The sequence below is a fragment of the Conger conger genome, chromosome 11 (genome assembly GCF_963514075.1).
Source record: "Conger conger chromosome 11, fConCon1.1, whole genome shotgun sequence".
In the NCBI taxonomy this organism is placed as follows: Eukaryota; Metazoa; Chordata; class Actinopteri; order Anguilliformes; family Congridae; genus Conger; species Conger conger.
The window spans coordinates 24,879,599-24,893,350 of NC_083770.1; the positions used below are offsets into that span (position 1 = coordinate 24,879,599).

A 13,752-nucleotide genomic window follows, 5' to 3' on the forward strand; every position below is an offset into this window, starting at 1 on the left:
CTCAAAACCACACTTTAACAAGCCACATCTCCAAAATGGATTAGTCAATATCACCAAGTGATACCTCATTTTGTAACTCTGAACTCCTAGGTTTGCATCAAAAAAAAAAGGAAAAAAAGATCTGCGCCATGATATCCCCTTTCCCGCATTGCGTCACAATTTCTAAAGCATTGAGTGTTCCCAGGAGCATATTGGCCTCAATAATTGTGAAATGGAAGAAGTTTGTAACCACCAGAACTATTCCTCGAGTTGGCCGTCCAGCCAAACTGAGTAACTGGGCAAGAAGGACCTTGGTTAGGGAAGTGACCCACGGTCACGAACAGAGCTTCAGAAGTTCTGGTAGAGTGGCTAGAACAAACACTCTTTAAGTAAACAGCATATGACAGATTATCTGGTCTGATGAGACACAAATTGAACTCTTTGGGCAGAGCTCGAAGCACTATGTCTGTCTAACACCAGGCACTGCTCATTACCAGGCTGATACCATTCCTTTGGTGAAGTATGGTGGTGGCAGCACATGATCTAGGGGTGCATCTCAGTGGCAGGGACAGGGAGACTGGTCAGAATTGAGGGAAGATTGAACGCAGCCAAATACAGAGAGGTCCTTTAAGAAAACCTGCTGCAGAGTACACCTTTCTCCTCACCCCCGGTTCACCTTTCAGCACGACAATGAACAGAAACATACAGCCGAAACACTGCTGGATTGACAGTCTCTGACTGTCCTTGAGTGGCCCAGCCAAAGGCCTGACTCTTAGAGACACCCAGCTTCCCATCCCATCCATAGAGTTTGAGAGGGTCTGCCAGGAAGATTGGAATAAACTACACAAATCCAGGTGTGGAAAGCTTATGGAGACACAAAGCTGTAATTGCTGCCAAAGGGGCTTCTACAAAGTACTGAATTAAGTTCCATTTCTGTTTTTCATTTTTAATACATTTGCAAAAAACTCTACAAAACTACAAAAAACTTTGCAAAACACTGTCATTGGGGGTTATTGAATGGAGATTGATTTTAGCAATATTTTAACCATTTAAAATTAAATCTACAACAGTGTGAAGGGGTCTGAATACTTTCTGAAGCCATTCTAATTTCTTACTGGCGTAATACGATGCAACGGTATCAAAGGCACAATATGTACATGTATACAAGAAATATTAACTGCAAAAATTATTATTCTGCAGAAATAAAACAAAGGAACTATTTCAGATGAACAGATCTTTATTTAATCTCTGCAGCAAATAGCCAGAGACTACAGACTCAAAAACAGTGTACAAAACCCAACATCTATAGAAAAAAGTATGCTTGTATTGAAACATATACCAAAAAAACAAGAAAGACTAACTTGTCATCAAGGAACAACCTTGGGGAGAAAAAATAGCTGTAAGGTAATATATATTTCCAAATGTACATATTGGTTCTGTGTGCATGTCTCTATACAAAAAAGTGTCCATTTAAATAGTGAGTACATTTGTCATACAATTTAGATTATCTTTCCCACCAGTCTGTTTAATCCACTGCGCTGTGTAATCAGTATTTGGAAGGCACTTTGCAACAGAAATCCCACTAAATGAATCACAACAGACATTGATTTCATGCAATCACTGAAATTTCCTGTAAACCAATGGCAAAGTAATAGACACATGTCCAAAGTGAAATTGCTGTACATGGGCCCCTATATATATATATCCCCTGAAACACCTCAGTGGATGATGTGGAGAACCTAAACTTCACACACATGATCTGGCTGGGAACAATTACATTTCAGCCGATACATATTATTAGCCTAAAAGCAACCATTTTCAGAGAGTATGGATATCCCTACTTGCAGTATTGGAAGTTTCTTTGCTGATTGTTGACCAAATTGCAAATCAGCGATATTTTATAAATCCAGTGTTTTACACCCCATCATCAAAACCAAAAAGAAAACCAGGAGAGGGGAAGACAGAGAGAGGAAATTAAACCCCTTCTGTTCAAAAATAAAAAAATCCCTGACTCTTACCTTTGAAGATATGGAGTAAAAATTCTATATACGTATGTACAATGTATATGATAAACATTGATATACAAAAAATACTGTGTGTGTTTGTGTGTCTCTGTGTAAAAACAACAACTTTATAATTCCATAAATTAACAAGGAATGTACAGACCTAATATAGTAAATAATTTCTTTCGCCAAATAAAAACGACTTAAATCTGGTTAAATTAATTTCATTCCGCAAACGAATGCATACACACACTCTTTACACCATCTGTCTCTCACACTATCCCCAGGGGACCTATAACACAAAGTAAGATTAAGAAAGCAGTTCCCACTGCTTCAAACATTTACAAAAAACAAATCTTGATTAAACTTTCTTGGAGTAGCGGTAAAGTGGGATTCACAAATGTATTTCACATCTCCTAATAGTAAAGCCTGTAATTTTGTCCCCAAGTAAAATCAGAATTGATTACCAACTAAAGTTTATGTACATCTGAAGAAAGAAAAAACATGACAGTTTAAATGCACTGTTCGCCATCTTCTCAGTTTTCAACCCATTCTCCAAAGCAACTTTGATTTAATTAAATCTTTGAGAATCAGAATCACTTTAAAAACAAATTTTTTTTAAGATGCAGTATATGAAAAAAACGGAGCTCTGAATGAAGCATTGGCAGTACATTATTATTTCACCAACTGGTTTTCTTGGAGATTGGACTCATGGAAATATTCTAGAGATGTCAATCTGAGCAGATTGAATCGCTTGATTCCATTTAATTCCAAACCTCCCCATTTTCCATGTTTGTGGAGGACACACATTAAATAACAGACATACACTTTTAGGATGGATGTATCTGAGGAACCTCACTTTAAAGTACTCCTTTTCAAAACTGAAGTCCAGCTTAATTATTTCCAAGTTAATATAGACACATATCGTTTAATCGTTTTGTGGCACAATTTGCACTGCCCTTAAAATGTTTACATTAAATTCAGGAGCGATAGAATTCTAACATTTACAACAATTGCTACATTTCCATTAGAATATAAGTGAATTTACCTTGGATTGACAAAAACAATGGTTTTTACTTGTGCACAAAACACTGGTGTGATTTTTCTACATAACCATTTCCCTAAACTCTTTATGAAGTCAAAGTCTTTGTGCACAACACTTGTTTCCTATTGGGCTAATGACCAAAATTGTGACACTGCAGCTGCATGAAACAAAGCTAATGGAAATGTAGCTTATTTCAGAGGTTAGACTCATCTCCGCTTCTCTTTCGCACTCAAATAGTACATACAGCAGTCAACAGCAGATGTGTATCATAAAAATGAACAGGCATAGTTTTCTTGCTTGCCGTAATTGGAGCTTTGTCAGTATATTGTATATTTTATGTGGATGGGAAGAACTGTTTTTACCCAGTACTTAAATTAACAAGAAAATATATAAATGTATCAATGTAAATTTTTTCTCCAGCTTGGAAGTAGTACAAAATGTTCCATAGCCACACAGTCCATGAGCCATAAGTTTGAGGAACCAGGACATAATAGAGTGGGTGCAGGCAGAGGTATAAACAAGTGAGAGAGAAGTTACGGACATTAGACAGGAGTCTTGTGAGAGTCCTCAGGATGGCATGCACCAAGTACTTGCTTACTTGCTGCCCATACTCATGCTACTGTGGCCAACTTCAGAGTCTGCTAGAGAGGATGCAAAGGCCGACTGGACAATCTGGAACCCAAAAGACTCCAGTAAAGACATATTCTGTTGGGGGGAGAATGGGGAACCCAGAGAGGGGGCAAGCTCTCCCAAGGTGGTACCTGCCACACTAAGCCCTTTCGGAGCCCCACTGCTGTGCACCCGCTGCACATGTTTGTTGAGGTAGGACTTGGAGCGAAAAGCCTGGCCACAGTCCGTGCACAGGTGCTTCCTTTCAGGGTCAACTTTGAGTTTACTGGCTCCTCCAGACGGCCCTCCACTGCCACTACAGACAAACACCCCTATACTGTCCTCTTCAGCCTTGTGCTGGGACTTAAGATCTCCTCCATCAGAAAGTTCCGCAAATGAAGCATCAGAGCTCTCAGAGTCCTGATGAGGGCACTTTTCCGGATCTTCTTGCCCATCTAGGAGAAAGAAATTACAGAAAAAGACAGCGAGAGAATGAGCCAACAAGAAATTGTACCTTAACCGTGTCTAGCTCCTAGTAAAGATACCACGTCCATGTACTGCCAACTACCAGAAGCAGTATTTTGAACACAATTAATTAGTATAAAGCAAGTAATCAACCAAGTTGGATGCAAGCACAATCAATGTTTTTCTCTGCAGACACTGATTAATAAGCTTCTAAATTCCATAGTTCCTTGATTGCAACATAAGAGGGAAAGATCATAATTTAGAAAGGTCCCCATTAAGCCCACATAAATCTAAAGGAAGAACATTTTTAAAAACACAATAAACAAGAAGATTAATCTTTCCTCTTCAATAACAGCAAGCAATTCCCACCCAAATTATGCAAATGATAGTTAAGATATTTAACTTCATATATTAAAAGTCAGGCCTGGGGTTAAAGGGGGAAAGAGCACCCTTTAAGCCCCGCAAGTGTTCAAAATTGTAAAAACAAATTCACAAATTTCAAAAACATTTATTGAAACAATTGTTTTGATTGACAGATGACCAACACTGCTGGCATATCTGAATTCCACTCAAGTGTTACCTGAACTGAATACAATTTGTCTCCAAAGATGAAATTACCAGACCCCTGCACTAAGGGCGGCCCAGTGACCTGCATCAACCATCACTCGCTCTTTCATTTGCTGCCTGAGTGACTTTCCATCAACATTAAACAAGGGGCTGCTGGTCGCTCGCTCTGCAAAAGCCCTTTCTGCAGCGCATAAGTAAGTGACACAGTTTTGAATCCGACCTGTGCCAGTGTCAACTGTAGCTGGCATTGCTGCTGGAGTGGCATATAATTGGCATTGTGTTGCTGAGGAATATGGGAGGAATACAGTCGGTGGAGATATAGCGTTGTTCATTGCTCAAGCGGCTCGAGCCATCAGGGTGCCCCTGGCTAGCAGTCTCTGCACAGGCATATGAATGGGTCTACTCCACCCATGCTTTGCCTGTGGCTTGCGGCTGCAGTGTGAAAAACCGCAGCTGGCTGACTGTTCCAAAGGAGAACCACCCCTTGTCTTCATACATAAGCCAGAAGCAGGGTCTGCATAAGAGCTTGCTTGTACATAGTTCCCAAATTGAAATTGGACATTCAAAACTGCCAAATCAATTGGGGGAAAAAATAATTAAAATAAAAACCCACTTCTTTGAAAGCAGAGATATTCTTAATGGTGTCCTCACAGTATTATCTGCATGCCTCTGCCTTTCTACGAACAGAAGGCTTAGACCAAATATTAGCCATTATCACTATCTACAAAAGAAAAATTAAATACCTTACTGCGGTGTATGTATCTATTATGTCATGCATTTATGAACAAATCTTCATGAGAATAATTTTACTCAGTTACATTTACAAATAATATTACTACTCACTCAAATTTGTCCAAAAATGTCCATCTTTCTGGGGGGTCAAAGTTTTTCATGCATCTCAGTATGGCTTCAACACAGTGCACACACAAGTCCACAATAACTCCAATTCAAAATATTTGATCGGCTCCAAACAAAAAGTCAGAAATGTGAGCAACATAATAATTTTTTGGATGAAACATTTTAAATTCAGAAAATGCTTTATTTATTTATTTATTTCCCCCCCATTTCAATATGAAAATGGAAGTGGGCTTATTGGGTACATGGACTCAATGGGGGCCTTTCCCCGAAATAGCTGTAGCTAGGCTCTAGCACATCTAGGTTCTAGCACTTTACCTGTCAACCAGTTTTGACAGATTAGAGAACAGTTCAATGTTTTAAGACTTGAATTGTAATGTTACCATCTCCAACCATGTGATGAATTGCAACAAAGACACTCACACAAAATACATCAGTACCATAAGCAAAAGAAAGTCTAGCTATACAACCACAATTATAGTCTGATAAACAAATAAATTACTCAAAATGTTTGAATCCCTTTTCCTTGCATGCATGTTGTCCGCACATGTATAAACACGTACATGAATATATATATGAATAATTTAAATAATTTGTACAGCAACTTGACAATGCTGTTATTTCTAATATCTTTACCATACAAAAAAGCACCGATCCTATATGCAGATACAGTAACCATCTACTGATGGTAGGAAAAATGCAAACTAATTGTGTTTTAATAAAACACACAATGTGAATGCTAGCTATATAAAGAGAAAGTACAAAAGATTTGTTTTAGTGCAAAACGTAGAACAGGCTGCAACATTAAACAGTTCTATATACCTTACCTCCAGCAATCTGTATTTACATCAGTTGTAATGTAAGTATCCTTCCAGCAGATGGCATGTGGAAATCAGCCTGAAGCTTATCTCAAGCGACACCATAAAGCAATAGAATTGTATTGAAAAGTGTTCAATAACCATCACCTGAAACAAGCTACTTACCATTATTATTATTTTACAGAAAATAGCTAAATGCATAGGAGCATATGAAGGTAACCTTAGGATTGCAATTACACAAGAACAGATGTAAATGTAGACAACTAGAAGCCAGTTAGTGGTAAGCTGGCTATCGTCAACTATACATGGGGTTTGTCACATTAAGGAAAACCAGTCATTGAACATGCTTTTATTCATAGACTGAGATTGCTGACTATATTTTAAAGTAGGAACAGAAAGTTACTGGTATAAAGGGCAGGATACATCAAGATTGTGAATCTGCATATGATCAAAGATAAACTGTCACTCACATTTCCCAAGTCAGATATGACTTGCCATTGCAGGCCTCCCTGCAAACCATTCATTTTTTAAAATAATTAATTTTGTTGCTTTTGCAACTATTGACTTCAAACTCATAGCATAAAAGACAAAAAGTAAGCGACTTACATCTTAATGTCAATGATACGTCTCTGTTATCTAGAGCAGGGTTTCTCAACCTTTTTGCATCAGTGCCCCCTGCACCTTAAAAGGAGTTTAAAAAATAGTGGGGGGGGGGGCATGGACCGAGTTAAGATGGTGAGAAAGATATTAATTTAACATTTAAGTTAACATAAAGCATGAAAAACTCATCACGTGCAATAACCCAATTATCTTCTGTCATTGTTGCCCCTTTGTTTCCCTGCTGGTGGGGTTCTCTTATTGTTAAAATGTGTGGTAGCTGCAATGCCTTGCGTAATTGGTAGACTGCTAACGCCTGGTCTGGGTCAACATAAGGGGATTTGTTGCCACTCTATGGGGCTGACTGCCTCACTTTCTTTTTCCCTGCTACCACACAATTGGACGACTGTGTTTGAGCAGCCTTTTTCCTTTTTGTGTAAACATCTGATTGTAGGCAGTAATTCACACTGCATTTGCATCCACATCTTATGAGTAAGCAAGGGTATAAAACAATTTCTAAAGCTTTGAGCACGCTAGCCTCAATAATTGAGAAATGGCTTAAGTTTGGAACCATCAGAACTCTTCCTAGAGTTGGCCATCCGGCCAAACTCAGTAACCAGGCTAAAAGGGTGTGGGTGCTGGCCAGGGACGTGACGAAGAACCCAATGGTCACTCTAACAGACCTTCGCAAGTCCTCTGCAGAGATGGGAGAACCTGCCAGAAGGACGACCATCACAGCAGCACTCCATCAATCAGGCATTTATGGTAGAGTGGCAGGACGGAAGCCACTGTTGAGTAAAAGCCATATGACAGCCTGCTTGGAGTTTGCCATACAGCATTTAATGGAGGGCATGAGGAAAAAGATTATCTGGTCTGATGAGACGAAAGTGAAGTCTTTGGGCAGAACTTGAAGCACTCTTTCGGGCAAATACCAGGCACTGCTCATCACCTGGCTAATACCATTCCTTTGGTGAAGTATGGTGGTGGCAGCACATGATCTTGGGGTGCATCTCAGTGGCAGGGACAGGGAGACTGGTCAAAATTGAGGGAAGATTGAAAGCAGCCAAATACAGAGAGGTCCTTAAAGAAAACCTGCTGCAGAGTACACCTTTTACCTTGCCACCGGTTCACCTTTCAGCACGACAATGAACAGAAACATACAGCCAAAACAATGCTAGAGTGGCTTCAGGACAAGACTCGACTGTGTCCTTGAGCGGCCCAGCTAAAGCCAAGACTTAAACCCCATAGAATATCTGTGGAGAGGCCTGAAGTGGGCAGTTCACAGACGCTTCCCTTCCAATCGAACTGAGCTTGAGCGGATCTGCCAGGAAGAATGGTATAAACTGCTCAAATCCAGGTGTGGAAAGCTTGTAGAGACTTACCCAAGATGATTCAAAGCTGTAAAGGGCTTCTACAAAGTGCTGAATTAAGATTTCAGTTTTTGAAGTTGAAAAAATGACTACAAACATGCTTTCACTGTCATTATGGGTCGCTGATTGTAGATTGTTGGGCAAGAATTGCAATTTTATCCATTTCAGCTGTCGGCGTGCTTATATAATATATTAGTACTTAACTGATCTTAATTGAATGTACTGAACTGTATGAACAGATAAAAACAGTCTCATGTGATTTGATCGCCGTACTGATTGTGCAACAGCTGTAACATTAAATATAAAATGCACATATTTATCGTTATTGTTATTTCCAACAACAGCATTTTTGCTTTTTTGACAAGCAGAGATAGCCAGGTAGCTATTTGCCTAACCTAGGTGGGTAGCCAACTAACATTACCCCATTTAAATGAGAAAGTTATAGCTACCCAGGTAACTAGGAATCCAAACTAGTAAACTATAGCTAGTGTTAAATTAAACAATTTCTCAGAAAAAACCTAATAAGTAAGTGAGCTAGCCAAGGTCTGCAAACACAATAGCAAGCAAATATTTGCACATTATCTTTTAACTGAGCTACCAGTGGGCCATCAGAAAAACCAGCTATTCATAAACAGATGCATTGTATAGTACCTGCAGTGTAAAAAAAAAAAAAAAAAAAGCCTTGTGTAATTTAAACTAAGATGGTGATATTTTTACTGCAATCTCCACTATTGTATCAATTGCTTGCTTTCTTCTAGCTAGCTAGGCGAAAGAAAAGTTGACTTGATCGAAGGTGAGAAAACATTGTAAGCACGTGAGAAAAGCCAACAATGAAAATCTCATTTTTGATCAAAGAAAATTCAAATGTAAATACAAAATAATTTAAAATATGGATGGTCAAACACAATATATTTTCAAACAATCTAATATTTTTTGGTTTACCAAGTTCTTATTTTTCAGTTACAACCTTTCAACTACAATTTTTTTGTTTACAAATATAAAGTCTCTAATCTGGCTCCATAGTTAGAGAAAACATTTGGAGAGATTCCTCCATGCATTCCAACTCTGTATACCCCCCCTCCTCTGTTCAGCCCGTAGGAGACAGAGATTGCTATTGCAGAACATGGATGTTGTTTTCACTCAACCATTTCTGTGTGGATCTTGATGTATGTTTGGAGTCATACTACCTATGACCAAATGCCAGCTTCCAAGCAGAGACAACCATATTTTCTGCCACAATTTCCTGCTACTTTGTTGAATTAATTGTGCCATTAAACTTAAAATAGTGCCCCTGACCCACCTCCATATTTGTATGGCCAAAATGTTACATATTGGTCTCATCTGGTTATAGCACTATCTTCCCATCAATAGTAATAGCATTGGAAAAAACTCCAGATGCTTGGTTTTGTTTATTGTGCTACGTAAGAACTTTCTTTGTGCCACCCATACAAAGAGTTTATTGGTATGGAGGTAGTGTTTTATGGTTCTTTTTGAGTCCCAAAGATTTAACTAATCACTGCAATTCTTGAACCAGGATCCTTGAGTTCTTTATAGGCTCCCTCACCACCCATGGGGGTAATGTGCATTCATGTCCTCTTCCTGGCAAGTTTGTAACCATTCCATAGATTTTATATATTTTGTATTATTGCCCTTACAGTGCTAAGTGGTATGTTTAACCATTTATGTATTCTCTGTACCCATTACCAGACTTGTGAGCATCAATTTCCTTCAGTCTCTTTTGAATTGACAGTTGAAACAGGAAGTGCTGGAATGGCAAATTATACTTCCTTCAGACTGAGATTAACTAAATTAAAGGTACAATAGGTAAGATTTTTGTGTTAAAACATTGTTACAAGACCATTGTAAATCCCTTCCTACCATTGAAAAAGGCTCACTGACATGTTGACTCACCCTCTGTGTTTCTAGTCCCAAAATTCGGGTTTCAAAATATGCAGTTGACGGGCCGGCACTCTGTACCAAAACATTGTACAGCTGTACAATAATTAAAGCTCATTGGTTGAAAATTGGTTCTAATTGCCAATGGCGTTTCAACATCAGCATGTTCACAGAGAAGAGGTGGGATAAACAGTGTTGTGGTTTGAACATGTTGTGTTGCTGCAATTCCTCTCTTGACCATTAGAACGCTGAAATGACCTATTGTACCTTTAAGCAAAATGTGCCAATTTAACTTTGCATTAATTGTTGGGGATGCCAATGATTTTGACACCTATGATTTTCAGAAATTGTGATTACTGAATTAAAAATAACATGAAAGTAAAAGTATCAAAATGAAACTATATAATTTTCCTATACATTTGAACATAACAGATAGTGCCAATAATTCTGCAGCCCACAGTAGCATACATGGTTAGTGCTACAATTGTACCAAAAAAAAATCCATGCCGAGACATTACAAAGACATTTCAGCATTTTCCTCAGCCAGAATTGGACTCTGGATATCTATACAACTTTTAAGGGGCTAGTTTGCAGTTAGTCAGGTCCAGAATTATTAGCACCCTTGATAATGATTGTATAAAAAAGCTGCATTAAATAAACACAGGTAATGGGCTATAGTGCACTCTCACAATGGGTAAATTATATTCTATACCACCTAGAATAGTATCAAATTTTGGGAAAAAGGTTTATTTTTTTAACAAGTAATACTTTTCTTTCCTAAAACAATAGGTATCAAAATTCACAATAATCCCTCTGTTGTTCTGAATACTTTGTGTGCCCTCCATTAACAAGGATAACAGCACTGGTGGTCTCTGTCCATGTTTTATGGTATAAGTAGCCATACTGGAGGGGTCTTCCATAAAAGGATCTTTCAAAATCCTTCAGATCATTTGGTCAGTCATTTGTTCAATTCAAAGTACTAATTTTTCAATAGGGTCGGAAGACGGCAATTAATTAATTTATTAATAATTTATTCTCATTTCAACTTATTCCTGGGGTCAATGCCCTGTGGAATAATTCAATTTTTACCTTGCTGGGGGTTTGGAGGGGAGATGGTTTTGGCAAAACATCTTTCTCCTTGCTGGAGTTCATGATTCCACTGGCCTTAACATGGTGTGTAAATGCAACCTCATAACCATAAATAATCCACTGCCATATTTCTTTTCAGCATAAGCATCTGGTCCCCAAACTTCCTGCAGGTATGCTGCACCAAAGAGCTCAATTTCGGTCTCATCTGACCAGGCCCTTCATAAAGTAAAAGCTTACAGGTCCCATATTGAGTATTTTTCAGTTTTAGGTCCTCATATTCATAAGAAGGCATTTGTGTGGTTTTAAGTATGAAAAATGACCTCTCATGACCTTTAACAAGAACAGGTTGTTGACAAGGTCATTGACAAACCTCTGTTCTCATCTGGCTAGCTCCAACGAACTGAATGCGGTCTGTGCGGGGCGCTTGTATTTGTTCCAGCCACAAGGTGGGCTGTGCTGAAGCAAATTAATGCATCGTTGTGATATCACTACTTCACAGAATTCCAAATAACTTGTTTTAATGCACATTTTCTTCATACGGATTGTGTGGATTTATTTGGGGCCTGTGCGTTTTGTGCAGAACTCGATTATGGTCACTGTAGTACTTGTGATTGAGTAGCTTTTAAAAAGTACAACTTAAACTAGCAAACCGAGCTTGGAGACAAACACTGTTTATCCACAAAAGACTATTCAAATAATAATAATTTAAACACAATTAAAACAATACAATTAAAACACTCAAATGTTGGTTAATCACTCAGGTAGTAAATGAACTGAATTTTTATAGCATACATAGCACTTTTACCTAAAGCGCTTTACAATTGATGCCTCTCATTCACGCATTCACACACACAGCAACGGCAATAGCCTGCCATGCAAAATACCAATCAGCTTGACAGAAGCAATTGGGTGTTAGGCGTCTTGCTCAGGGACACTTAAACATGCCCAGGGCGGGAGATTGAATCGGCAACCTTCCGACTGCCAGACAACCGCTCTTACCTCCTGAGCTAATGTCGCCCCCAACCGCACTAACAGAAACTCAAAGGCAGTATTGGTGAGCCAGGGGCTTGGAACAAGCAGGCTGGGTTTGGGGTGGGCTCCGGGGAAAGAGATCAGAGCACATTATGCAGAGACATATGGAGACGGGAACTGAAACTGTAATATTGTATAATGGTCCTCTAGACCTGCATAGAGGTGAATTAAAGGCCTTTGTCATTTCACACTCCATTCAAATATTGTCTCGCATCCTACTTGGCCCAAGCCCACTCCTGTTGCAGCCCAAGTACTGACCTGCATGGGGCCCTTGGGTGGGGAAGCCTGGCGCACCAGCAGCACGACATTCCCAGAAATAGGGACCCCCCCCTGGTTTGCCCAGCAGCAGCTCAGGCTGCAGTCCCAGGCTGGGAGGACAAGGCTGGGGCAGCACTGGGGGCCCAGTGAGCCCACGAAAACGACCCTCCGCTTCTGGGAACGTGACCAGCAGTCGGCGACTGGTACATAGGTCTACACAAACACCGTCCCGGCATCGAGTTGGGAAAGCAGACAGGAAAAAGGAAAACAACAGAGAAAGGCCAGGGGAAAGAACAGTAAATAGTCAGAAGATTAACTTTACATCAGTAAAGACATTAACAATGTACATTGGTTTTTACCTTCACATAGGCAAACCTGCAAGTCACTTTTTCCTTGTGTTTCGAGGAATTTCTCAATGAAAGACATCAAGAAATTTCTAAGAGTAATATTTAGAGGAGGCAGCAAAAATAAAACGATGCCAAAAAAAAGTTTCTTTTTCCTGTATTACTTGCCAAACCAGCAGACTGCCCGTTGGAATAAACCAAGTTTCCACAACCTGGCCCATGCTGAATTATCTTCACTGATGTCAAGTTAATACTTCAGTTCTGATACATGCAGCCTCTCTCAAACTCATCTTTTCCATTTTCTTTTGAAGGCTCCACTGGCTCATCATCTTTGAAACTGAAATCTTTCTCCACCAAGCAAAGACTTAAAAACAATGCTCTTCCACTCTCACCAACTACAGCTCAATCAGCTGGACAACCACCAATTTCCAAGGCCAAGAAACACAGGAGATGGGTCTTGTTACTTAAAGGGCAGCGTTGGAGTCTTTAGGATGTCTGAAAAGCATGACAAGAGCAAGTTTTGCCCTCAAATCTTTTACACTAATTTATTTTCCAATATGAGGGTAGAAACAGATGGAAAGCCAAGTAAAAGTAGATTTAGGGGGTCAATCTGTTGCCAGATTCAAAGATACCATTGTCGGTACCAAATCCAGATGCTATACCACATTTCAGATGAATTGTCTTCGCAATTGCTGCTAAAATGACTGGATCCTCAGTGCTGGACCACTTTCTTTTGAATTCCAATGGAATGTACAACCCATCTTCCCAACTGAAAGGCTGCTGGTCTTAAAGGCAATAATATTTCGAAAAAGTAAAATGCATATC

General features: G+C 39.3%; 1 protein-coding gene across 2 annotated transcripts in view; it reads right to left on the reverse strand.

Moving 5' to 3' along the window:
* Positions 1-1,198: 1,198 nt before the first annotated feature.
* The window catches only part of patz1 (POZ/BTB and AT hook containing zinc finger 1), a 32,789-nt gene continuing 20,235 nt past the window's right edge, over positions 1,199-13,752 (reverse strand). Inside the window, exons 6-7 of one of the 2 annotated variants that reach the window (XM_061259707.1) lie at positions 12,584-12,796; positions 1,199-4,091 (exon numbers count right to left, since the gene is read on the reverse strand). In XM_061259707.1, the coding sequence (XP_061115691.1) occupies positions 3,622-4,091; positions 12,584-12,796 (683 nt within the window). In that variant the 3' untranslated portion in view covers positions 1,199-3,621. The remainder of the gene's footprint in view (positions 4,092-12,583; positions 12,797-13,752) is intronic. The other variant, XM_061259708.1, reaches the window with a different exon arrangement.